We start from the raw sequence: 27,336 nt of genomic DNA on the forward strand, positions 1-27,336 counted from the left end.
CCGGATAACTTGCTCACCCTCTCTGAGCCTTCAGGTCCTCTGCAGAAGCAGGAATGGTGTGGGCAGGCAGGCTCTGTTAACTCGCTTAGCATGTGGGCTCCTCCCTGAGCAAAACCTGCCGCCAAGAGCAGCTCACAAATCCCTGGGGAGGCCCGTCATCTCCCTACTGTGCTTGGCTGATGGGGCCATATCTGCAAATTAGCCACCATTCAGCCGAGACGCCCTTTAGAGATGCTAATTGCCCGGGGCCCAGGAGTCCCCACTCCTTCCTGGCACAGGCGGCTGGCTGTCAATCCCCTGCCATTATTGTCTGCTAACAGTGCTTGATTTGTCGACACAGACCAGGGTGCGGGCTTGCCATTCGCATCCAGCTACAGCACAGCGCACAGAGCGTGGCTACCGATGCGCGTGCATGAAGCACACACGTGCCAGCAAGCATCTATTCCTGTGGACAGATCTGTGGACACACGCGCACCCTCACGCGTGCCTGCCTAGGCCCCCGAGCGTGGAAGTGAATCAGTGTCTCTGTGTGCTCTGGGAGCCACTCATAAGCCTGCACAGAAAGAGCTCCAGACAGGTAGACGCAGGACCACGCACATGTGTGTGCAGACAGGCACGCTGCAGGGGGTTGCTGCCAGGATTAAATGACAGACGCCTGGTGGTGCCGAGAACAGTGCCTGGCATGTGGTTAGTTAGCACTCCATAAATGAAATCTCTTACTGATCATTTTTTCCCTGATACTCTCTTTGTTGAGGTATGATTTACACACAATAAAATATACACGTTTTCTGCATTCAGTGCAATGCCTTTTGATAAATGGATACACCCCAATTAAAGTATAGAGCATTTCCACCACCCAGAAAGCTCCCTCAGGCCCCCTTCCGGTCAATATCCCCAAAGGCAGCCACTGTTCTGATTTCTTGCACCATAGTTTAGTTTTGCCTACTCTTGGAGCCCACATAAATGGAATCGTACCGTATGTTCTTCTTGATGATAACTGTTCTGTCGGCTCAGGTGTGAGCCAACAAGCATGCACAGACACGTACACCTGCACGTGTATGCACGGGAGCTCACGGATGCACCCATGCACACACGCAGTATTTCGAAGCTGTAAATCTCTTGGCCTCAGTTGGCAGCTCAGCTTGGCCTCGCTAGGTCCAAGTGGCTAAGGGAGGTGAAGGAGCTCCGGGCACTGGGTCCAGACCCTGGGGAGGTTCCTTCAGCATCTCCATCAGCTCCTTCTTGCTGGATGACCTCAGGCAAGTACTTAAAAATCTCAGTTTTCTCCTTCGTAAAATGAGATGATTGACACGCACCTCGTAATAACTCCCCTGGATTGACTGCTTACTATGGGCCAGGCAGTGTTTTAAGGACTGTACCAGTCCTAACCCAAGTCCATCCTTCCAGCAACCTGAGAATCTAGATACAATTATGACCTCTCTCTTATCAGACAGCAGCTTGTCTGAGGTCACACAGCAGAGGAAATGGCAGAGTTGGATTTGAACCTGGTCTGCTCCAGAGCCCCCGCTCGCCACCATGACAGTAGCGCTCCTCATGGAGAGACTGTAAGGGCATTGTCTTTGTCCATACACCTGCCGCAGGGTAGGTGCTTAATAAATGTTTGATGTGGTTACTACCAAGAACATTTGCATCCCCCATCTCAGTAATGCCTCAGAACAACCCCATTTTGCAGATGAGAAAACAGAGGCTCAAATAAGTCTGTTGCAAAAATCCCAGTTCTTCTAACTCCGAATCCCACATTCTTTCTATTCTCCCCACTTGGGATGTTCTATCCCATGAGGGAGGGACTTTGCCTGTTTTGCTTATTGCTATTTTCCCAGCACCGAGAAGAGTGCCTGGCATCTACTCAGTACTCCATAAATGTTCTTCCAATGAATGGGTACAGCAGGGAGCCCGATGCCCTCCTTTACAGTGTGAGGACCCCAGACCTGGAGATGGGTGTCATTTGTCCAAGGTCACACCGTGCCTTAGCACCACTGACTCTATCATATTCTCCCTGCCTGGCTCACCCTCTCTACTTCCTGACCTGAGCAGCCCAAAAGTTTTGGGAGCCCCTGAGGCATTCTCAAAGGCCACGTTAATGGGGAGCTGGTTGGGAGCCTCTCCCAACTTCATTACACTGGCCAAGGTCAGCACGGAAGGCTGCCAGGCTAAACCTCAGAAAATGCCGGCCAAAGGGATACAAAGCCCCGGCTTCCCAGAGCTTCTGCACTGGGGAAGGGGAGCATTCCTGGCAGAGGGGGTGGGGAGGGAGGGCCAGGCCAGCCTGTAAAAGCCCTCTGCAAACAAATGCTTGGTCTGCAGCCCACTCTGACCATCATCCCCATCAAGTCAGCAGAAGAAGCAAAACTCTTGAGCCCAGCAGGACGCTGTGGCGTGGCCTAGGGTCTATGCCTGTGGGTACCGTGGTCCATGAGAGCCCATCTTGAAGATGCAGGAGAGATGGGGAAAAGGTGGGACTGCTGGGGAGGGGACAGGCTGCCCTAGACGGAGGGTCACTCTTAGTTGTCAATCTCTAGCATTTGTCTGTGGATAGACGTTTTAAACACGCTGATCACTTCCTCTCAGGGCTTAGGTGGGTGTCTCCTGAAGCAGAGTCTGAGGGGAGGATTGTTAGGTAGAGGTGCTTCAACGGAGTGCCTTGAGGAGACAGCGAGAGTGAGCGAAGGGGGCCTGGCAGGGCAGGAGCTGTGCTGGACGGTGGTCTCAGCAGGCAGCTAGCCTCAGCCTGATCCCACGGGGAGCTCAGGAGTGTGAACGGCACCCGGAGTTGGTCTGGCCTTTGCGTAAGAAGGCCAAGCTTCTGCCCCCCTGACTCGGTGAGTCGTGGGCTCCAGGCTGCGTGCAGGGAGGGGGAAGGTTGTAGTTTGCAATCCCCCAGGCAGTCAGGGGGGCTGTGGGCTATGCTAGCCAGGAGAGGGGATGTGGGTAAGGCCCCTTTATTGCATGAACTCATCAGGACCTACACCTCCCCCACGTAGGGCCAACCCTCAGAAGAAAGAAGAAAAGGCACAGAGGGGAGACTGTTTCCACCGCCCTCCAGGGCAGGCCACTGCATCCAGTGTTTGAAAAACAAAAAAATCAGCCCACCCCACCCCCCAAAAATGGCACTTCGCACATCAGGGCTGACAGGGCCTCTCTCACGTCTGCGGGACGCTGGGGTCTGCGAGGCTCCGTGGGCAGCGCAGGGGAACAGCAGTCTCTGGGTCCTCCGAGCGGGTATGCCCGCTGGCCTGACCCAGGACAAGATGGGCCGGCTCCAGCGGCAGACGGCGCAGATGAAGTTACAAGGTGAAGAAAGACAAAGCAGCCTGGCTGGGCCTCGGGGGAGGCCCCGGGACAGGCCCTGGGAGGGTAGTGGTGAGATCTGACCCTGTGGGGAAGTGGTATGGCGGAGTAGGAGCAGGGGGCGGAGGGTCCTTGGGAAGGTGAGGGCCTAGCCTGCAGCCCCCACCCCCACGGCAAAAGGCACCAGACCCTTCAGTCCTGAGCAGGGCCCCTCCTCACTTCACCTCTGCCAAACTAAACCCTCCTCCTCTGGGCATAGCACTCTATAGCGAGCAAAACACCTGTTATGAGCTCAGCCTATTGAGGTGGGCCAGCCAAGGGCTCCATTCTACACATGGGGAAACTGAGGCTTGGAGAGGTCCACAGTGACCCCTTCATTAAACATCCACTGTGTACCAGGCACGAAGTCAGGTGCTTGTAGTACACAGACCAGAACCCCTGCTCCCGTGGAGCATATACTCAAGTGGGCCAGGAGTGCGGAAAGCAAGAAGGTAACAATTACCACGGAGAAACAGTAATACCAAAAGCAGGCAAGGGAGAAAGACAGCCACTGGTGGAAGTTGCCATTTAAAAACGGACAGTGAGAAACAGGAGAACACCCGCTTTGGAGTTTGGCAGGTTCGGCGTCCGAATCCCAGCCCTGGCTGAGTCTTGGGCACATGACTCGGCCTCCCTGAGCCTGTTCCTCACCTGCAAAAAGGAGGCCGCTGTGCAGAGGCCGAGGCTCGTACGGGTGCGTCTCTGGCTAAGGGGCTTGGACCCTAAGGCACAGGCAAGATGCTTTTAAAGTGTGCTTTGAGGGCTGCCTTCATCAGCATCGACTGAGCTCCTTGTTAGAATGTAGATCCTGAGCTGCCACGAGAGACCTTGATTCCGTGGTCTGGGGGACAGACCTGGGAATCTGAATTCTGCTGGGGCTTGGGAACTCCCAACCAAAGGCTTGGATGTGGGGTTAACCTGTGGCTGCCTCCCTGGTGAAAACTCACAGGTGCCCAAAGGGGAAATGCCCTTAAGGATCACAGGGCTCAGCAGTGTGCTCCCATTATGCAGATGAGGAACCTGAAGACCAGAGAAGCTGAATGACTTGCTCAAGGCCACACAGCTGATGAGCAGCAGAGCTGGGTCTGGGATGGTTGACAGATGGATGGAGAGAGGTAGCAGCCGGTTCAGGTAACAAGGAGTGGGTGCCAGATAGCGGGGGTGGCATCAGGAGGAGAGCCAAATTTTGTCCCAAGAATCTAATCCTTCGGGACTGGGAGAAGGACACGTGCTTCCTTCCCATTCGAGAGTGTTAAATGACCCTCCCTGGACTCCTGCTCAGTTCGTTCCTTGCAGAAACAGGATCCTACTCTCTGTCACACCCTGACCAACCCAGGGCACCCCAGTCTCCCAGGGAGCCCCCTCCTGCAGCCCAGTGGACCCCGGGCACACCAGTGTGGGACACACACCACCAGTACTAGACGCATTGAAATCCGGATTTCTCAACCTCCCTGCACAGTAGAATCACCTTGGGAGCTTTGAAAAGTACCAGTCCCTGGGAGCCACGCCTCGAGATTCTGATTTAATTGGTCTGGGGGTGACCTGGCATTGGGACTTCCAAAGATCCTCAGATGATTCCCACGTGTAGCCAAGACTGCTGTAGCTGTACGGGGATAAGACGTCAAATCACATTGATTCAGCGTGACGAGTGCCTTTCCAGTTCTCCTTCCGACCTCCGGACTCCCTAAAGGGGAAAGTGCAGTTCGAAGCTAATAGGATTTTAACGCCTCTCTAACACGTGTACATCTTCCCTTTTGACCCAAAGAGAGCAGGTGTCAGGCTCCAGCGTCTGGCTAGAATTTCGCAACACGATTTATGGTGAATGGTACCGTTTGTTCAGAATATCCAATTTCCAACTTAAAACAACTTATTTTACTTAAATCAGTGAATTAATTTAAAGAAGAATATTAAGCAAATCCTATTTTAGGTATTTCTCCTGGACCCAGTGGTGGTCTATGACCCAAGCAGGTCCCCTCACTTACGTTCTCCTCTGGCTACAGGAATCATTTCTGAAACGAGCACATCGCTAAAGTGTGTCCAGTCAGAGTCAATTCTGGAGCTTTTGCTGGAACAGCCAGGAAAAAGATCTCTCTTTCTGCTGGGCTTGGTGCTCATAGGATGGACTTTGGAGAAGATGTCAGTTCAGAGAAGGGAGTGACCTTCCAAGGCCTCGAGCACTAGCGGTACAACTGAGATCCGAACCGTGTTCACTTGCCCCCAAATGTAGTACAGCTTCCAAATAAACCCCATTTCTGGCAAATTCACCGGGATCCCTCAGAACTTCTGTTTCCTGGGTTTAGAGTCTCTATATACAGCATGTGCTTAAGGAAAATTCAATAGCACCCTTTAGAACCTAAGTAGGTACCTTTAAAAAGCTCTTAAAAGACACTGTAATGATTATTTAACACATTTGGAGCACCAGAGAAGATCTGGCTATTTGTGAAGATATTTGGTGCCCTTGTTCCTTTCAGTTTGGGACAATAAGAAACTTCTGGTTGGAGTCTCAGCTAGACATTTCAGACTATCTCACCCACTCCCCACTGAAAGGAGTGTGATGTCTGCTTTCTGCCTACTGTGATAACCTCTGAATTCACCCATCTATCCATCCATCCATCCATTCACCTGCCCCCCCCACCCACATATCCAACACAATTTTACAGAATGCTTACAAGGAGGGAAGCACAATGCCAGGAGCAGGAGAGACAGACGAACACAGCAGACAAATCCTGCCATCAGAGAGCTCACAGTCCACTCCGAGTGGGGGAGGGCAGGTAGAAATCAGATAACTGCTTACATGGATGTGAAATTACAATGGGAACAGGGGACATCCAAGAGAGTCTGCACATAGAACTCTGAAAACCATAACTGGGGATTTGACCTATTCAGAAATCAGAGAAGTCTTCCTGGAGATTCCGGAGCTTCAGGATGAGCAGGCAATAAGTGGGTGAAGAAGAGAGGAAAAGCATTCCAGGCAGAGGGAACAGCATGTGCAAAGGCCCTGAGGCAGGAAGGAATTTAGTAAGTATGCAATCAGTATGGCTGCGCACAGGAAGCTAGGAGATGAAGTCAGAGAGGTAGGGGGTCCTGCCCGCATGGAGCCTTTCAGGCCCCTGGGAGGACATGTGCCTCCTCTCCTCACCCCATTCTCCAGCAAATCAAATGGAAAACTCCCACCTTTCCCCTCCTCTCTCCTTTACATCATAAAGATGGGAAAAAACCAAAACACTGCCCTTATGATTTCTGGAACTTGAGGAATACAACAAAGCATCCACACAACAAGGAGAGTTTGGGTTACTTAGGCGAAAAGGGAGAAGAGCAAAAAGAAAGACAAGAAGCCTGGGAGTTAAATGAGGAAGTGAGGGAAGGGGGGGGTATGCACTGGTGCAGGGACGGGACTCAAACCTGCCTGCCGCCTTTTAGCTGCCTCCTTGCATGTGTCACTCAACCTCCCGGGCTCAGTTTCCTCATCTGTAAAATGGGAATAATAACAGTACCTTCCTCAGAGGGTGCAGTGAGGGCTGAATGAGTTAATAATGTCTGTCTGTAAAGAGTGATGTATGAGTGGTATGTGGGTGTTACATGGGTGTTGTCAGGGAGAGAGAGAGACTGGGTTGCACCTCTAAACTCCTCTGAGTCCCCAGGGAGGCCCTGCTCTCAGCCTGGACAGCTGGAGGGTGGGAAGTAACTGAAGGGACCAAGAACCCATGGTGATGGGCTATATGGGACAGGCTTTGGAAGGCAGCTAAGAAATCTCCTTGGGAGACAAACTCCTCCCTTGAGTGAGAACATCTCACATCTGGGAGGAGGGCCAGGTTCTACAGTTTTCTGAGTAAAAAGGAATGGGCTCTGGCCACCTCCCTCATAAGAAACCTCCAGTTCTGATTATCCCCCAGTGTTGAATTCTGGAATCCAAAAGCACTGACCAAGGGGGTCTAATGACAAATTCTTTTTTTTTTTTTTTTTAAAGATTTTATTTATTTATTTATTTGACAGAGAGGGACACAGCGAGAGAGGGAACACAAGCAAGGGGAGTGGGAGAGGGAGAAGCAGGCTTCCCGCTGAGCAGGGAGCCCGATGTGGGACTCGATCCCAGGACCCTGGGACCATGACCTGAGCCAAAGGCAGACACCTAACGACTGAACCACCCAGGTGCCCCTCTAACGACAAATTCTTAGAAGAAATGCCAGGGCCCATCATGAGGGAAATGACATCAAGTTTGGGAAGTCAAGAGAAAGTTGCTTACATAGAGTCACTGAAGATGAGTTAAGGAGGCCAAGGGGGCCAGGGTGGGGGGTGCAAGATTGTTCTAGTTGGCACAGCCATGTGCAAAGGTCCTGAGGTAAGACCCTGAATGGAGCCTGAGGATCTGAGAAAGGAGATAGGGAGTCATATGATGTGTGTAATATGAAGGTGGGTAGTAGTTCTTATAGGCCTTTAGTGACGAGATAAGGGATTTGGAAATTATCCTAAGAGCAATAAGAAGTTATGGAGGAGTTAATGCCCCTCCCTACTGCCACTGTCCCTCACCCCCATCCAAAAACTCTGTATAGATAGAGTGGATAAGACCGGAGGCAGGCTCTGAGTGAAATGATATGAGGCCCCCAAAACTCTCTAAGACCATATCTGAAGGGGCAAATTCATTCATTTATTCATTCACTCAATAAATTTTATTTCATAACTACTATTCTAGGCACAGATTTTTTTTTAAGATTTTATTTATTTGTTTGACAGAGAGAGAGAGAGAGCACAAGCACGGGGAGCGACAGGCAGAGGGAGAGGGAGAAGCAGGCTCCCCGCGGAGCAGGGAGCCCCATGTGGACTCGAACCCAGGACCCCAGGATCATGACCTGAACCGGAGGCAGCCGCTTAACCGACTGAGCCACCCAGGCGCCCTAGGCTCAGATTTAACCACTGAGAAAATAAGCAAAACCTGACCAAGTCCCTCTCTGATGGATCTTATGGTGTGGTGAGATGAACCAGATAAACATATAATATACCAGGTGGTGAAAAGGGCTATGAACAAAATAAGGAAGGTAAAGGAATGCAGTGTGAAGGTGGGGGAGGGGGAGCGTGAAGGTGGGGGGAGAGGAGCTATAGTCATTTCCTCGGGGATGAGACCTAGCGGCTGGTCTCTGCCAGCCACCTTAGCACTGAGTGCCCACCACGTGCACACGCACATGGTAAGTAGAGCTGAAAGGTGATCTTGCAGAGCCCCCGCCTCCCACCATCGACGAAGCTGCCCCCCCCCCCCAGCTGACGCTAACAGTGCATTCGTGGTGCCCGGAGTGACCAGCACACTATTCTGCTTCCCCACACTACTCCGCTGCCAGCCACACATCTCCCGGGGCCAGGAAGCCACAAGCCCTTGGCATCTTTTTGGACCCTGGCCTGACCCCGTCTGCCTTTCTTTGGAGCACAAGGAGGTGAGATCTGGGGTTGGCAGGGCTGCTTCCCGGGGCCTGCTCCAGGTCAACCAGCAAGAAAAGGTAAATTAAATGGGGTTGACAACAGGTCAACGGTCCTTGGCAGGGGAGTCATTGTTCAGCTGCCTTCCTGAGGATGTCACTCCTGAGAGCACCCCCTGAGTGGATGGGCGTCAGAAACAGTAAGAGAAAGAGGCATAAATAACAGAATCCCACTGGCTAAATGGAGGTTTGGGGACCTTCTGTGGTTTGCCTTTCTTCAGGAACTGCTGCCAGGGGGTAGACGATGAAGCATTAATGACACACATAAGGGATGAGACCCAAAAAATAAGGAGTCGGGGACAAGAGTTCCGACACCAAACACCGAGGTTCTGAATGTGCCCGCCAGAATTCCAATCATGAACACCACTGAAGTGTCCTGACCTTGACCCTCAAAACTCAGACTCTGAACATGACTTCCAGCCTGGAACATCAGCGTTCTGACCTTGCCCACTAGAGTTTCGATCATGAGTAGCAGTACTCTAGCCCTGTACTCCTTGGGTCCAATTACAGATCTGAGGATTCTGACAATGGATGGCAGCCTTCTAACCTTGAACCCCAGAACTGTGACCCTGAATGCCAGTGTCCCAACAACGAACATCACTGCTGTGATCTTGAGCAGCGTAATTCCAACCTTGAACCAACCTCAGAATTCCCATCCTGGGCCCCCAATCTCTGCCAAAAATTCCTGAACCCTCATACTTCCCAGCCTGAATTTGTAGAGCTGATACTACTTTGCAAGGATCTAAAGTTTAATTCTACACAACAGACTCTTGCATAGGCCCACAGCCCCTAGAAATAAGCCAAATGCTCCGACGGGGAGGAGAGGAAGATGAAAATAAAAATAACACCAGCTTATATTTTTTGTGTATCAGACACTTCGCTGAGCACTTTACATGCTTCTTCTCATTCAGTCCTCTGGACAACCCTTGGGAACTTGCTATTCCCATTTTACCGATGAGAAACCTGAGACTCAGAACCAGTCCAGTTTGCTGACTCAAGATGCACTGCTTTTTACAGCATTACAGCAGCTTTTTCTTCCTGCTCTAGTTGGAGGTTGGGTAGGGGGACGTTGGTTCCTATTAACTAATTAGTTAAGGATTTCCCCGACTTGTGTTGGCACCCGCTGGGGGTGCCTTGGGTTTTGAAGCCAAGTCCCAGCTGGGGAGGACAGTCATTCATTCAACAAACACCTGCCACCCTGTCTTGTGCTTGCTGTCAGAGTGGTGAGAAGGGAGGGGAGGACCAGCTGCTTCTGTCACCCAAGCCCTACCCTCATCTCCCTCTTCTAGATGGGAGAGCCTCAGAGACCAGAAATGACCCTTCTTCCCATTTCTAGCCATCAGAAGGCTCTGTGCCTCAAGAGTCAAAAAGCGGAGCCCTGAGGGCTGAAAGTGGTCCACACGACTGTTCTGCTTGGCCCACTCAAATGTGTTTAATTTTTTAAAAAATTATTTGCCAATATTAATAACTTGGGATATCTCACATGAAAAAATTAAAATCTCTGGGGGCACCTGGGTGGCTCAGGCAGTTCACAGTCTGACTCTTGATCTCGGCTCAGGTCACGATCTCAGGCTCCTGAGATTGAACCGTGCATCGGGCTCCGTGGTCAGCAGGGAGTCTGCTTCTCTCCCTCTCTCTCTCCCTCGGCCCTTCCCCCCACTTGCACACGTGCACGCTCTCTCAAATAAATAAATAATTCTTCAAAAAAAAAAAAAAAAGAAAATCTCTGGCTGGGCCCAGAACCCAGCCTAGAGCTGAATAGCAGCTGCATCTTTCGATGGACGTGTGTGCTCCAGTTCCTACCGCTCCCTGCTGCCTCCTTGACACCAAGGCTGAGTGTTCATGGTCTTGCTCATTGACGTATCCCAATTCTTCCAGCCAACGGCTTTGCTTGTTAACACTACCTCCCTGGCCCCTGTGGCCATCTGAGTTCAAGGTCCCCGAAGAGACCCTTTTTCCTTGACAGATTCTCTGGGACTGAAGGACCTTCTGCTCCTCACTCCCAGGACCTCTGAGTCTTCCTTCCTACTAGGCAGGGCTGGCTTCGTGGGGGTGCAGCCTACATGGTCCCACAGGGCCCTGTGATTCGAAGGGCCCCAAGCTTGGTTGCCGGCTCTACTTTCACAGTCTTGAAATTCTTATGAATTTTTGAACGAGGGGGACTGCATTTTTGTTTGGCACTACACCCCGTCAAAGTCTATAACCAGCCCCGCCACGGCATCGCTCAGTAATTCGGGGCATCCAGCACGCACGCACCCACCAACGGATCTCTCCAGTCTGTCTGGAAAATGACCTCTTTAGATTGGTCTCTTCAGGGGCGCCTGGGTGGCTCAGTTGGTTAAGCGACTGCCTTCGGCTCAGGTCATGATCCTGGAGTCCCGGGATCGAGTCCCACATCAGGCTCCCTGCTCAGCAGGGAGTCTGCTTCTCCCTCTGACCCTCCTCCCTCTCATGCTCTCTGTCTCTCATTCTCTCTCTCGCAAATAAATAAAATCTTAAAAAAAAAAAAAAAAATTAGATTGGTCTCTTCTCCCAGTCTTGAGGCCAGCAAGGGTCTGAAATGTTTAGGTAGGGGTGGGGGGCTTGGGGGCAGCAACCTGGAAGGACAGGGAGCGGGACTAGGGGACTTGCCTTGGGCCGCGTTTGCATAGCGCTTTATGTAAGAGAAAGCTGCCTACCTTCCAGCCTCTCCTTGGCATGGTCATTGTATGAAGAATTCGAGCAGGCAGGGTGTCGTAGTTGGAGGCCAGATCATGGCAAGGTTTGGGGTAGACTGTTTTCCTTTCTCCCTCTTGAGAAAAGGAGGGGAAAAGGAAAACCAACAACTCGAACAAAGCACTTGCACTTGGCCGGGCACCATGCTGGCCACTCCGGCGCACCAGTCCTTCCTGCTTGCCACACCTACCACACCCATTTTTCAGCCAGGGAAGCTGAGGCCAGAGAGCTGAAGGGTCTGTCTGCCCAGGTTCTCATAGCTCACATATGTGGCTGTGTTGGGATTATGAACCCAAGTCTCCAGAGTTCCAAACCAGAGTTCTTTCCACTTATCCTACCAGCCGTGCCATAGGAGATAAGGGAAAGCTTTGGTAAGAGGAGGGGAAGGGCGCCTGCCCCAGGTGGGCCTAACCTCAAAATAAACCAGAGAGACATTCCATCGCGGAAAGGGTGTAAATGTTGCCACATCCAAATTGGTCATTCAAGGTCAGGGAGGGCCTTTCTGAACAGGTGACATATGAGCCAAGATCTGAAGGATGAGAAGAGGCAGCTGGCTTTGCAAGATCTGAAGCCAGAGGCCCAGAGAGGTCAAGTAATCTGCTCAAGGTCACACAGCTAGCTTGTGCCTTCATTCCCTCCCTCTGGCCCTCCAACAAACCCTTCTAACGAAGCCCCTCCTCTGCATCGGGCCCTGGAGCGACGTTAGGATGTAACTTCTCCCGGAAATGCTATTGTAACTCAGAGCAGCCTTGACGAATAGGTAAATAAATGAACGTGGCAGGCGTTCCAATAGAACTTCATGAATGAATCGAGCAGCCCACCCACCCTGCCTTAGATCACAGAAACAAAGAAGATACAGTCCTAGACTTTGAGAACTTCCTGCTTTACTTGGGGAGATAAAACAAGTTCAGCAGAATATAGAATCCAATAGGGAGCATGTTAAAGGGCACAAGAGAGAAAGACAGAACTCATGGAAGAAAGGTCATTTCTGCAATTTGGGAAGGAGAGAAGTCAAGTTCAGGTTCTCAGAAAGGGCCACCTGGACCGAGAGGACCTCTCTGACCACACCCTGTTGTTTTCTACCAAAACATCTTGCTTCTCTCCTTCACAGCATACAGATTACACTGTGTGATTATTGCCATTTACTTTTTTATTTGGTTAATGCCCATCTACCTCCAGGAGCCTAGAAGCTCCATGATGGCTGTGGATTATTTTTACAGCTTACATTTATTCCCCCCGCTCTGGGTAGCAGCACCTCAGTCTCTCCCTGGGGTGCCACCTGTTTTACTTCCATCTCTTGGTCTCTTCCCAGCTCCAGTCACTAAGATGTGATCCAGACCTGTTGAAGTGATTGGCTTAGGGATGGGCCAATGAAAATTAGTCCCGGGGTTTTGCTGGCTCTATTTGAAAAGAAACTTGCTTTCCCCACAGGATAGAAGCCTGGAGTTGCTGGAGATTATCTTTCCAGCCATGTTGGTAGAGCCTGCTGAAAGGCCAGAACTTAGAGATATTAGACACCAAGTACTGATGACATATCAGCCCCTGGATCCAGCCCTGCCTGAAGCCATCCCTAACCCAGGACTTTTCAGTTATTTTCTGCTTCGGTCTGTTTGAGCTGTATATTTGTTACCTGCAACCAAAAGAATCCTAACTAATAGATACACAAGTGCTTCTCAAGCACCCAGCACAGTGCATAGAATACAGTAATAAGCAATGGATATTTGTCACACAAACAACAGGTGGCATTGAAGCGGGAGCTCAAAACATGCACATACACCCACATGAAGTTATAAGATCCAGAGGAGCGCAGAATGGAAGCCAACTTTGAAACCAAAAGGATTGTCCCAGGAAGAGGAGAGGATGATGAATGAAATTGTGGTCACTATTTCAAGGAATAATAAATGATGTGTAAACATATCCATGGCATAGGAGATAAAGGAAAATCGATCCCTTCAAAGAGAGTGGGGATTCCAGGCACGATGAACAAATGGAAGGCAGGTTCAATATCATCATCTTAGCTCTACCTTCATTTTGCTTCCCACACACCCCTGGCAGGGCAATCGTGGGCTGCCTCATTGGCACACTTGGGTCCACAGGGACTCTAAGAGGCAGAGCTGACCAAGGTCAAGGGCCTCAAAGATCACATGGGCCTTGAAAGACTCAAGGATGGGTCCTGGGCAGCAATTAGTGAAATATGATGGTCTATTTTTAGAAGCCGTTTGATTCCAGGTCCATTACCTGGTGGATGTGAGTGATGATGTGGAATTGTCGAATGTAACATTATTCTCTCAGACAGCGTCTGCTTGGCAGGCCACATTGGGCAATTATGGTGGAGACCGGTCTTGTTGCAGAGCAAAAATGGAACAGTCAGGGCATGAGGAAAACACCTCAAGTGTCTAATTTCATTGTGTCTCCTTGTTGTGAATGGAAGGCCAGAGGTCACTTCTTCCTGGCCCAGGAAGTGTGGGCATAGGAGTGGGCAGGTAGAGACAAGGATGGTGAGAGAAAATGGGAGGGGATACACCTGGGAGACCCTTGCTTTGTAGGGGAGATCACTCCGATCAATCAACACACAATCATGCAAGTTTGCTCACTCATTCACTCAATAAACCTTTACTAACACTTAAGCAAAAATAATAACAATAGTTAACTTGTCCTGAACACTCGCTGAGTGCCCGGGGACTGCTCTGAGTGCTTCGTATAGAACCGTCACCCTAGCTGTTGTGAGACTCCCCAAATTATGGATCAGGAAGTCAAAGCCCAGAGAAGTTAAGTCATCCCACCAAGGACACACAGCTTGAATCATCCCTGAGCTGGGATCTGAATCCAGGCAGTCAGGTTGCAAAGCCTGCTTTTTAAAGCATCCCTGTCTCTCTGTGGGCCAGGCCTGGCATCCACAGAACATCCCATAAGCTACTCTTCACAGTGTTTTGTGTGAGGAAGGTATGAACATCAGGCTTTCGGAGCACAGAGGAGGGAGCAGCCAGGGCTGCCTGAAGAGGATGTGGGTGGTGAAGGGAGGAAAGAGAGACTGCAGGCAGACAAGAGGAAGAAGGAGGTGCAAGGCAGACCAATCAGTCTGGGCAAAGGTGTAGAGCAGGACTAGGGAAGGATGGAGTAGTCCGGGAATGCCAGAGGTGGGTGTGGAATGAGTAGAGGGGTCAGGGAGAAGGTATGGAAGGAAGTGAAGGTGGAGAGGTTGGCTGGAGCCTTGAAGGTCAACTAAGGAGTTTGGACTTTATCCTGGGAGCAGTGAGAACCTTAGAAGGGTTTCTGGAAGGGGATGATGTGAGCAGATTATACTTGAGAAAGATGGCTCTGGTTCTCTGCAGAGGAAGGCTCGATGCAGGGAGGCCTGTGTGGAGGCTCAGTAGAAAGGTCACGGTCCAACGGTGACAGACAAGTTCAGCCCTCTGATCTTATCTCCCCAACTCCCCTGCTGGCTCACTCTGCTCCGGCCACACTGGTCACCTGGCTGTTGCTTGACTGACCCAGACATGCTCCTGCCCCAGGGCCTTAGCACACGCTGTCTTCTCCATCAGGGAGGATTCTGAGCAGGGGAGTGAGCAGATCTGACTCATAAAAGTCCCTCTGGTTGCGTGTGGGGGACAGACTGTGGGGGTAGTGTGAAGATGGAAGCACAGACAGGAAGAGGCTCCTGCAGTGGTTCAGATGGGAGAGGATGGGGGCCTGAGTCAGGGATGCAGCAGTGGGGCAGTGAGAAGTGGCCACATTCCAGACAGGTGTCACCCATGCTTGTGTTTCACTGTCTTTCACTTGCATTCCACAAAACTTTCATGAGTGGAAGAGGAATGGTGGAGCCATGCTGGGTGTTTCAGGGACTGTCCCTTATCTCTGTCAACAATTACCCAGACAGCACCTCCCTATGTCCCCAGCACTGTGCACAGAGCTCGATGCCTGTTAGGACCTCTGACCCTCCCTACCCCAGGGCTCTCCCCAAGAGTCAAAGTCATCCAGAGCAGCAAATGGTGCTGGGAAAACTGGGTGCCCACATGCGAAATGATAAAGTTGGTCCCTTACCTCACACCACACACAAAAATTAGCACAAAATATTTCAAAGACCTTAATGTAAGACCTAAAAGTATAAAACTCTTAGAAAAAAAGATAGGAGGAGAGCTTCATGACATTGGATTAGGCAGACTTCTTGAATATGACACCAAAACACAGGCAATCAAAGAAAAAAGAGACAAATAGGTCTTCATCAAAATTTAAAACTTAGGTGCATCAAAGACACAATCACCCAAGTGATAAGGCAACCCACAGAATGGGGAAAAATATGTGCAAATCATAGATCTGATAAGGGGTTAATATCCAGAATATATAAAGAACTCTACAACTCAACAACAAAAAGACAAACAACTTGATTAGAAAACAGGGAAATTACTTGAATAGACATTTCTCTAACGAATATGTACAAATGGCCAGCAAGCACACGAAAAGATGCTCGACATCACTTGTCATTAGTGAAATGCAAATCAAGACCACAATGAGACACCACGTCACACCCAGAAGAATGGCTATTATCCAAAGAACAGAAAATACCAAGTGTTGGTGAGGATGTGGAGAAATTGGAACTTTGTGCCCTGTTGGTGGGAATGCAAAATGGTGCAGCTGCTGGGGAAAACAGTATGGCAGTTCCTCAGAAAAGCAAAAAAAGAATTACCATGTGATCCAGCAGTTCCACTACTGGATATATACCCAAAAGAATGCAAAGAAGGTCTGGAGATGTCTGTACACCCAGGTTCATAGCAACGCTACTCACAGCGGTCAAAACGTGGAAGCAAGCCAAACATCCATGCATGGATGAATGGCTAAACAGAGTGTGGTAAACACGTACAACGGAGTATTATTCAGCCTTAAAAAGGAAGGAAATCCTGGCATAGGCTATTACATGGATGAACCTTGAGGACATTACGCTAAGTGAAATAAACCAGTCACAAAAAGACAAATACTATATGATTCCATTTATATGAGGCACCTAGAGCAGTCAAATTCTTAGAGACAGAAAGCGGAATCGTGGTTGCCAGGGGCTGAGGGGTGAGGAAAGGAATGCTATTGCTTAATAGATACAGAGTTTCAGTTTTGCAAGATGAACAATTTCTGGAGACTGGTTGCACAACAATGTGCATATGCTTAACATTCAATGATATACTTAAAAACAGTTAAGATGGTGAATTTTATGTTTTATGTATTTTGCCAGAAATAAAACAAGAACTCATCTGGGGGTTGTGTTCCAATTGTGGGGCTCAGGCATAAGTGTTTTTCAAAGCTCAAGGGATGTGAAGGTGCAGCCAGGGTTGAATAGCACGGCTCTGTGAAGTATGCCCTATTTATCATGTCTACTTCCCAGTCTTACAGAGGTGAGGTGCCCCATGTGCTTGCACCGCCAGGAAGTGATGGAGGTGGGATTTGAACCCAGGCCCTTAGGAATATGTCTTGTGTGGTGACATTATGTCTTATTTGTTATTTATGTCACCGGAGAAACATTTTAAGGAGAACTGTGCACTGGACATTAACATGTGAATTTTGGCTGGTCATGCTCACCTTTACCAGAGGCACCGAAACCAAGAATCTCTCTCTCCCTCGGGAAGGAGGTTGGGCCTTATCTATTAAACTACCTATTAAAAAAATAAATAAATAAACTACCTATTAAAATAATGCCTAATGCTAATCCTGTGTCTCTAGTAGTCCCATCCAGTAGCCTTTGAGGGCAGGGTCCTGATGGATCAGGCGCCAGGAACACTCCCAAGTCAGGTGGGAGACGCCGAACCCATCTCTCCCCTCAAAGCACGTTCCCCAGGGTGAGAAGGGCAAGGTGGGGATGGCTCCTGGAGCTTTCTTCTCACTTCCTGAAGGCTCTTCACACAGCCCAGAGGCCAGACCATGGGCTCAAAGTCAGGGAGCCCTCCCATTCCCTGTGTGACTGTGGGCCAGCCACTTCACCTCTCTGGGCCTCCGTTTCCATGGCTACGAGTAGAGATAATTGTCCCTCCCTCACAGGGTGGCCTGGGCGTCAGATCCATAAAGGTCCTTGCGTCTGCACCACTCCGTAAGCACTGGATGGTAGCTACTGTCACTGTCAGTTCTTATTTTATCCAGGAGACAGAGGTGAGGCTGACTGAGCCCACCAGCCCTGGATTCTCTTCTTTTAGGAGGATCTCTGGTATGGGTTTTGTTGTAAGATGCTTTTTTAGCCCACAAGACAATCAGGACACTGAAGACGTGACATTTCCCACAGATCTGTGGTTCATTCCACCAGAACCAGACCCCAAGACAAGGATCCAAGTGCAAGTAGCTTATGTGGGAAGTCATCCCAGAAAACACTGGTAGGGGAGAGGGGCCGTGAGATAGGGAAGGGAAAGAAGCCAAACAGCGTTTATAATCAAGCAAGGAAATACTGTGGGCACCAGGAACTCTGAGGCACCTCTGAGTTACCCCCCCAATCCAGGGGTGAGGGAGCCGGGGTGTTTATACAGCTTCCCCCATCAGTCAGCAGTGGAGGGCTGCTCTGGGTGGGGCATTAGGTCCCTGTCGTTCCTGGACTCACTGGCCAGAGGAAGCCTCTAAGGCAAAGCACTGCAGGTGCTGGGCAGCTGGGAGTTGGGCTGGTGGCACAGAAATGATAAGAGCTAAAAGGATCTGGGTGGGACATGGCCTCTCCTCTCTTGGGGCTGAGCCCCCGTTCTGCCCCAACTGCCCCTGCGATGGTGAGTGAGTTATATATAACCTCACCTTACAATGAGCATGTCTCATTTTAGAAGACGATGACTTTTTTTTGAAAAGGAGCTTATTTATCTGGCAGGATCATCAGGAGGATTAAATGAGACAATGACGATTAAAAACAAAACCAAAAACAAAACCCCTAAAAGTTACTGAAGGCTTTCTATGTGCCAGACCCTTTGCATACATTAACTCATTTAATTTGGTAGCAATTCCATGAGACAGGCTTTGTTACTGCCCTCACTTGATGCATGAAGGAACTGGGGCACGGAAAGGTATAGCAGTCTATCCCAAATCGCATGGTTAGTGAGTAAAGGAACCGGACTTTGAACTTGGGCCATCCAGCTCTAAAATCAGGGCTCCCATCCATGCTACTATCAAGTCTAGGACGTACACAAAGTGCTGGGTATGGAGTTGGTGTTTACTGCTAGCTTGTTCTCTTTCAGTTAATGAAGCTTTGGCCAAACTGCTCATTTGGCCAACACTTTTCCTCCCTAAGCATTTTCACATTTTCACATTTTGTTGCCTTTCAAAACCCCCAAGAGACCAGCTGCCAAGGTATGATCCTGGTCAAGCATCCTAATGGAATGGTAAGATCTTTGAGCCTCGATGAGGGTACCAATGAGGTCAGAAAGGCCTGGAAATGGTCCCTGACCTGTACCGACTTGCAGTGTGACCCAGGCAAGTCGCTGGAGCATCCTCTGTGTTTCCTTATATCTAATGGGGATCCTGGATTTCTGATGCCCGGCTTCAGCACCTTACATCCACCATCATACTTAATCCCTTGGGCAGCCCTGTGAGGCGGGGGGTGGGGGTGTTTATTTTCATCCTCATCTACAGATTCGGAAATGGAAGCTAGGGGAGGTGAAGCGATTTGCGCAAAGTACAGAGCTAGGAAATGGCAGGGCTGGGATTCCAACCCAGGACGGTGTGACCCCACAGCCAGGATTCCAGATCTCTGCAGTGTTGTCTCCAAGGAATAAACACAAACATCTAGGATGACCGACCTGGGGCTGGCAAGAGCCTCGGCCACAGATGACTCATAGCGCTGAAAAGGCCCCATAGATTCCAAATTGGTTTCCCTCATTTTTTCGGTTCTCCCCCCCACACATACCCGCCCTCATTTTTTCTTGATGACAATACACAAATCCCCCTGGCTCAGGTTAAGGAAGCAGAAGGATCATCACATTAGAGGCATGAAATCCCGAAGGGGCGGGCAGTGATCGGGCAATCCACAACACTGGGACAGGAGATGTTGCCATCCAGGGGTGTAGCTAGCAGAGAGGAATCCCCTGATAATGCTAATAATCGCTGTTGTCATTTATCAAATGCTGACCATGTGCCAGGCACTTTATGCAGATTATCTCCTTGTGGCCCTCTCAGGTGGGCTCCATTTTAATTCCCATTTTCTAGATGAGGACACTAAGACTCAGAGAAGGGAAGGAACTCCCCCAAGGTCATATTCCTGGTAAGCCATGGACCTGAGAACTGAACCATATCTTCTAGACCCTGGAGATGATCTTTTTTTTTTTTTTTTAAGATCTTATTTTTTAAGTAATCTCGATACCCAACATGGGGCTTGAACTCACGACCCCGAGATCAAGAGTCGCACACTCTACCGACTGAGCCAGGCAGGCTCCCTACCCCCACCCAGAGATGATTCTTAATCAAATCTGTGGTGGTCAAAATACTGACCACTATCTTTAAATAAGGACCACTCCCACTTTTGAATATAATAATATGTAATTATTATGATTATTCACATTTATAAAGTACTTTCCATTTGCAAATTATATTTACATCTGAAATCTCACTGAGTCATCAAAACCGCCCCAAGAGGTGGGCATTGCTCTAACTGCCATTTGGCCAATGAGCTCACTAAAGTGCAGACAGCTTGAATGATCTGCCCAAGATTCCAGGATTAAGAAACACAGGCTGGGAACCAGACCAGCCTGGGTTCAGGCCCTAGCTCTGCCATTTTCATTCCTGCCACAAATATTTATTGAGCATTTAATTGTGGGAGTTCCAGCAAGTGGTTTCACCTCTCAGAGCCTCAATTTTCTCTTCGTGAAAGAGTCTTAATACCACTCATCGAAGCCATTCCTTCCTGCATCTGAAAATGCCAGACACTTGCCTTCCCCGGCTTCCCTGCTGTGAGAGCATGAGCATGTGACCTGATTCTGGCCAATGGGATTTGAAAAGAAGTCTGAGGGGACTCCTGGGAAAGGTTTGCCTCTCAGGGAAAAAGGTGGCACACGGGATGAAATGTCCCTCTTCACTGGTTGGACCTCATGGATCTACATTAGCCGTCTTGTGACGTGAGGCTGAATCAAGCCTGAGGGCCAAGCCACCTGCAGGAGCTGGAGGAGCAGAAAGATGGAACGATTCTAGAATCCTGATGGTATCATGGAGCCATTAGCCCAAAACCAGCTACCTTGGAATTTTCTGTTACGTGAGATGATGCATCTTCCTCCTTGTAGAGGCCACTTTTAGTTTTCTATTCTGTTACTTGCAGTCCAAATTGGCAGATTACCTGATAGGATTGTTGAAGGGATTTCAATGAGATAGGGGATATAAAGTACCACTAACTAGTGCCTGGCACAATCAACAGTAGTCAATCAGACTGAGATACATGCCCTGAGACTATTCCAGGGAAGGCAGACCCTCCTGGCCTGGTGAATTATTTCCCTCTCTCTCTTGCTAAGAAAAGCCTGGAGATTTTTCCAAGAAAGCAGAAACCCGTGGTGGCCCAGGACCACAATCCTGCTGCTTGGACGGGGCTGACCCCAGCTTCCAAACAAGAATCATCACACTGCCTTTTGCCTAATGGATTTTGATTTTCACTCCCCTGACGGTGAAGGCTAGAGCCTGTACTTTGGTTTGTCTCCGTGTTGCCAGAACATCCCATCAATTATTAACAGCGTCAGCTGGGTCTCCCAGTACTGCTATCAGAAGGAAAGAGTTTGTCGCAACTCAGCCCACCCAGTCATAGAGAAAGGACTCTGCTCCTATTTATAGCAACGAGCCCCACCTACTCCCATGTGCTAGGCACCGCGCTAAATCTTCACAAACATGATTTCATGATGACCCTGCAAGAAGGGCCTTGCATCTCCATCTTATAGGTGGAAGGCGAAGGCTTGCAGAGGTGAAGAACCCGCCTGAGGCCAGAAACTGGGGAGGTGGTGGGACTGGGCCTGGGACCCTGGTCTGTCCTTGCTCTAAACATAGGAGATATGCTTGTTCCTGCATCTCACAACCACAGAGAAATGATCCTCCCTTTGACCATCTCATTCTGTGGCTTTTAAGAAATTTCCATAGGCTTTGCTGCTCTGATAAGCAAGGCATCTAACCTGGGGGATGGATGGGGTGGGGTGGGCAAAGTACACGTGACTGAAGGAGGCCAGGAAGCTGGGCTGCAGGCAGGCAGTGAGGAACAAGAGACAGAGCCCCCAAACCCGAGACACACTGACTGACTGCTTGATTCATTCATTCAGTCCACATGTAGTTATTTGGAGCTCCTCTGGGCCAGCCACCTTGACGGGTGCTGGGAACAGAGCTGTGACTGTAACTCATGGACCTCGCACTCTGGAGGGTGAGAAAGAAAAGGAAGCAAATAAAATTTCAGGTGGTGCTCAAAGCCTAGGCAGGAAAGACATTGAGTGTGGTTGCAGAGAGTAAGGGGAAGGAGAACGTTTTAGACAGGGGTCGGGAAAGTCCCTCGGAGGAGGGGTTATTTGAGCAGGGACTTGCTCAAATGAGGAATGAGGAGAAGCAGCTGGAATGGGACAAGAGGGGGCAAAGCATTCCAGGTGGCAGGAATAGCAAGTGCAAAAGTCCTGGGGCAGGCTTTAGCCTGCCCTGGGTAGGGAACAGCAAGGAAGCCAGTGGACTGGAGCCCAGTGAACCAGAGGAGAGTCGAATAGATGAACTCAGAGAGAGGACATGGGGACCGATTCGGTAGGGTCTGATATGCCATGGTGGAAGGTTTGGATTTTATTCTGAGTGTGGTGGGAAACCTCTGGAGGATTTTAAGCAGATGAATAATGTGATCCAGTCTCTAATTTGAAAAGCTCCCTCTGGCTGCTGTGTGGGCAATGGATTTGCAGGGGGCAAAAGTGGAAGCAGGGAGACTGGGGAGAAGTCTGTGGCACTTAATCACTATGGAAAGAACAACATCTTCAAAATCACACTTGGGTTTGAATTTCTGGCTACTCCTGTTTGCCTGCTGTGTGACCTTAGGCACGTTACTCAACCACTCGGAACCTCCCTATTTGTGAAAGGCGGGATAATAACAGAGAGCTGGTATGAGGACCAGTTGTGTTGTTACATTTCATACACAGTGAATGTTTGATCAATGGTCAGGATTTCTATACTGAGGGACCAACGATCATGCTTGCCTGTGAGCCTCCCCATTTCAGCTCTGGCTGCAGAATGTCCTAGACCGTCCATTTGCCAGGAATGTGAACTGACAGCCTGAGCCTGGGATCATGGAGAGGTCATGAAGCTCGTCCCTGTGAGCGGATTAACCCGAGGGCAAGATGAGGCTGTTTATTCCCAAACAGCACTTTTTGCAAGCCTGAGCTCCCTCCACTGTCTTGCTGCCAGACGCCAACCCAAACACAGCCCTTTGCCGGCTTCTTCCCTGGGAGGGTGACTCGACCCTCCCTGGCCCCTCATTCTCATGTCTTAGGGACAGGACAGGGACAGGGAAGAGTCATGTTTGGGCCTAACCAGGGTGTGTGTAGGAGGAACCCGTGTCAGGCCTGGAAATAGCAAAATAAGTCTGCTGATCCTAAGCCGGTTAAGGGTGAGTGACTGTCTTAAGAAGGAAGGTTTCTGGACATGAAACCTAGGGCAGGATTATGGTCAGAGGCAGCCCACAGAAGAGAAAACCAGGCCTAGAAATCTCTGCATTCTCTTTGGGGTTGCCAGGGAAGAGAGAAAACGTTCAGGCCTCCTTCCACCTTCCTCCCAGCCACCCCCTCTGCATCTACTCTCAGAGGCCTCTCCCCAAGCCACCAGATCTGGGGAAAGGACCCCACAGTGTCCCCTTCAGACCCAGCCTTGCAGGTGGACCTTCAGTGAAGGGCCAACTAAGCCAGGGGGATCCCACAAGGAGAGGCCAGGCAGGGCACGAGGCAGCCCGAGCACATACATGATGCTTCCTCCTGCCTTTTTCCTTTTGCCACAAACACATTTACCTACCTGCCCCCCCACCCCCTCCTGGCCCCACTCTTTGAGAGTGTTCTGCATGTCTTTCCCAGCGTGGTAGTCCTGGATTTCGACATCAACACTTCTTATTTCTGGCTCCCCCTGGGCCTCACACAACCTCTTCTAGAGTGCTGAACACTGTGTTGTCATTTACTCCCGACACCCAGCACGTTGGCCACCTGAAGACAGGCCCCATCTCTCCAAGGCATTCCTGGAACCCAGCCCAACACAAAGCAGCAGCTCATCAGCACTGACCCCCTTCCCTGGCCTGGCCCCCCACGCCAAGTCTGTCTCAGGCCAGCATACCCTCTGCCTTTACCCAGCAGCACACTGGTCCACTTGGTGTGATCTAAGCCTTTCTGCCTCCTTCTGCTTCATTTTTCACATTGCCTCATTTTTCTCTCTTATTTCAAAATTCACATCCTCTTCCGACAGCCAAAGCATCTTTACAAGCTGCACCAAATCATTCTTGGAATAAACTCACCAAATAAATAAAGAACAAACCAGGGGTGACCCCTCGCCCACAAGCATCCACAGGCAGCTGCGTGCGTCATGCATGCACACACCTACCCCTCAGAGTCCCTGTGCCTCATTTTTCTTACTTATGTTAAAACTGCCTGACAGTATCTCAATGTTCTCCAAGCACATCTGTAAGCTGCTTTCATTCCTTCTTTGGGGCAAAGTGGGGTTATAAATACAGGGGTAAGTATTAGAATCTCAGGTGACCCCCCCTTCCGCCTGGGTCTAGGACTCCACGAGGGAGCATTATGTATATAGACCAAACTCAACTCCATCCCAGCAAGGCTTTATCGTCCCTCTGTGCCTTCTTATTTACAGTGTCCACCCTCTTGCTGCGGGAGTTTACATCTCTGCAAATCCTCTTCTCCAACAGAGTCGAGGTATAAAGTATTGAATGATCAAGGGATGAGGTAACCAACGCAAACAGTAACAGTCGGAAGGTGTTGGTCCTCACCTCTGAGGTCTGGGCCACAGCCCCTCCCCCTTCCTGGTCTTCTTTGGGAAAGAAGCCAGAGACTCCCCCAGCGGTGGTCCTCCAGCCGGGGACCCAGGCAGAGCCCCCAGTGCAATTGCCCCCAGATCCCAGACTCACCTTGGCAGCCACGGAAGAATTGGGCTTCTCCAGGAGGTCCCAGAGCTTTTTCCTCTTCTCTGCGCAGCACGTGTTATCGAACTCCTCCCCCTCTCGCTCCCGCAGGGTCTCGGCCTCCCGCTTGAGCTCCTCGTTCATCTGCTCCTTCTTCTGGTGGTAACGGGCTTGGCAGCAGGACTCCAGGTAGATTTCGTCGATGCCCCAGTAGTCAAGCTCTTGGCTGAAGCTCAGCGCGCACATCTCCTCCATCATGTGCAGCCGCCCAGTGCGGTAGAAGTTGAGGATGGAGGTGAAGGCGCCTGGATGGCGGTCGAAGAAGTACTCGTTGTCGTCGAGGCTGTAGTCGTCACACACCTCGAGCAGCGAGTCGTGCGTGTTGCAGTCGCGCAGCTTGCCCAGCCGCGTGCGAGGCAGGCGGTCCAGGGTGCGCCAGAGCACCTCGTGTGCCAGACCCCCGACGTTGAGGCGGACGCGCCTCGAGCACGCCTTGCTACGCACGATCTCCATGGGCTCGGGCGGCAGCGAGCTGGTGGAGCGGGAGCCATGCTTCGTCATGCCCGCCGGCATCGCTGGTCCGGCCGCCCCCGCCCCCCCTGCCCCCCCAGGCCGCTGTCACTGGACGGCAAGGCCGGCCGCTGCGGGGGAGGGGGGCAGGGAGCGCTGTGGGCTGTTGGAGGTGCAGGGGACCGCGCGGGCGCGCGTCACGGCCGGCTTCTCACCTCCATCCCGACCGCTGAAAGGCAGGAAGCGGACGCGGGTCAGCAAACAGGGAGCTGGGAGCGGCCCCTCCCCACCTCTCCACCGGGGCCCCAACCGGCCTTGACCTTCCTGGTGCTTAAGCGGCTCAGGACTGGGGGGCGGGGGGCGGGGGTGGCTGGACGGCTTGGCGCTGTCCCTCCCGCCAGTGCTGAAGTCCGCCCCACCCCATGGGTGGAGGGAGGGGCGGCTCTTCGGGGCGGGGAGAGGGCCCCCAAGAGGCGCTTCGGGGATCCGGGAGGCCCCACCCCGGGTTTCTGCCGCCCAGGCCAGACCCAGCCGCCCGGGGCGCTGTCCTCCCCTTCGAGTGCTGAAACTCGCTTCTTTCTGGGTCTCCCCGTCGAGTCCCGAACCAGCCCCACAATGGGCAAAAGGGGTGCTGCATGAAAAACTTTTTTTTTTTTTTTTCAGATTTCTCATCTTTTCCTTCCCCCTGCTCCGAAATAATTAGAATTTGAGCTCTAGGAGGTGGCAGTGGGTTGGCTTTTTCAAACCTTAAAAGACTTGGGGAGAATTCTGGGGGGATTTCAGCTGCCCACCTGTCGGAGGTCATAACTGACGGGGTGGTCAAAGACAGCCTCGCTGTTCCGGAGCGACCCCTCTCCCTAAAGCACGGGAGCATCTCTTGAGGTCGCTCCGGTAACTAAGTGAGCCCTGAAAGACGCAAAGCCAAGATCTGTGCGGAGGCCTGCCCCTCCCCCTGTGCCCCCTACCCCACCGCAGGAGGGGCGCGCAGAGTCCTGCGGATCCACCTGCTCCATCCTTCCTTCTCTCCTTCCCCGCCCCCTCCCCCCCCCCCCACCTCGCTCCTCTCCTGCGATGGCTTTTTATAACTCCGGGTTCTGCGCCTTTCCCGGGGCTTGGAAGGGAAGGGGTGGGGGAGGTGGGAGGCGGGGAAAGGAGCTGAATTTTCTGGCCTTTTCAAAACGTGCCCTCCTCCCGCCGCGCGCTGGTGATTTCGGGGGCTGCCCTGAGCCCCCCAGCATGTGATCCTGACGCCCTCTCCCCTCGCGCCTCCCCAGGCCCCAACCCTTGCCCGAAGAACCCCCCCATAACACCTCCCCCGGCCTGAAGCCGCGGAGCCCGGGTAGACCAACAGGCCGAACCGCGGCAGGCGAGCCCCCTTCCTCTGTCCCCCTATGTCCCCGCCGCTGGCCGCGCGCCTCAACACTCACCCCCAGGGCGGCCGCTTCCCGGGGCCAGGGAACGCGCATCGCCCCGGCCGCCCGGGCGCCCCCGCCCGCGGGCAGCGGCGAACCCGGGGCCGGGCCGGGCCCGGCCTACGCCGGCCGGGCAGGCGACGCGCTAGGCTGCAGGCGCCGCGGAGCCGGGGCTCCTCTCCGCGGCTGGGGGCGCGGGCGAGCGCTGGGGGCGCGGGTGGCAGGTCCGCGATCGGGCGGCGCCTCCTGCTCCACCTCCTCCTGCTCCTGCTCCCGCGGCGGCGGCGGCGGCGGCGGCGGCGGCGGCTGCTTGAGCGAGATCAACAAGTCGGGGCTGAGCTTAGGCTCTGCGCTGGCTGCGATTCTGTCCCGCACTTCGGAGCGCCCGGAGTCGGGCACCGAGGCGGGACGGCGCCACCTGCGGGTCGGAAGCGTGCGCGCCGCTTAACTCCTGCCTGCCCGGCCCAGCCTCCAGGTGAGGCTGGGGGCGGGCTAGGGCTTTGCGCGAAGATGCACCTGGCGGCCCGGCCCTTCCCACCTGGGCTCCCTTTCCTGGCTGCCTCGCAATCCTGCCTTCTTTTGTCAGGTGAAGAACGTGGGGGTGAGCGCCTACTCTGTGTGAGGCACTAGGATAAGCGGCTGAGAAACAGCTGTGAATCAAACACAAACGTTCGGCCCTTCGAGAGCTGGCTGGAGACAGACAAAAAACAAGAAAGTAAAAAAATATGTCAGACGGTGATAAGCGCTGGGGGGGATAAGGAAGTAGAGGAGAGGGATAGAGGCAGGGGTGGGGGGGGCAGATTGCAATTTTAAATAGCCCTTGCTTTCA

At 51.7% G+C, this 27,336-nt stretch overlaps 1 protein-coding gene across 1 annotated transcript in view; it reads right to left on the reverse strand.

Moving 5' to 3' along the window:
* The window catches only part of KCNB1 (potassium voltage-gated channel subfamily B member 1), a 99,511-nt gene extending 72,598 nt beyond the window's left edge, over positions 1-26,913 (reverse strand). Inside the window, exons 1-2 of the mRNA XM_078057292.1 lie at positions 26,523-26,913; positions 24,592-25,324 (exon numbers count right to left, since the gene is read on the reverse strand). Coding sequence (XP_077913418.1) covers positions 24,592-25,158 — 567 coding nt within the window. The 5' untranslated portion in view covers positions 25,159-25,324; positions 26,523-26,913. The remainder of the gene's footprint in view (positions 1-24,591; positions 25,325-26,522) is intronic.
* Positions 26,914-27,336: the final 423 nt, after the last annotated feature.

Source organism: Halichoerus grypus, chromosome 10, assembly GCF_964656455.1.
Source record: "Halichoerus grypus chromosome 10, mHalGry1.hap1.1, whole genome shotgun sequence".
NCBI classification, from domain to species: domain Eukaryota; kingdom Metazoa; phylum Chordata; class Mammalia; order Carnivora; family Phocidae; genus Halichoerus; species Halichoerus grypus.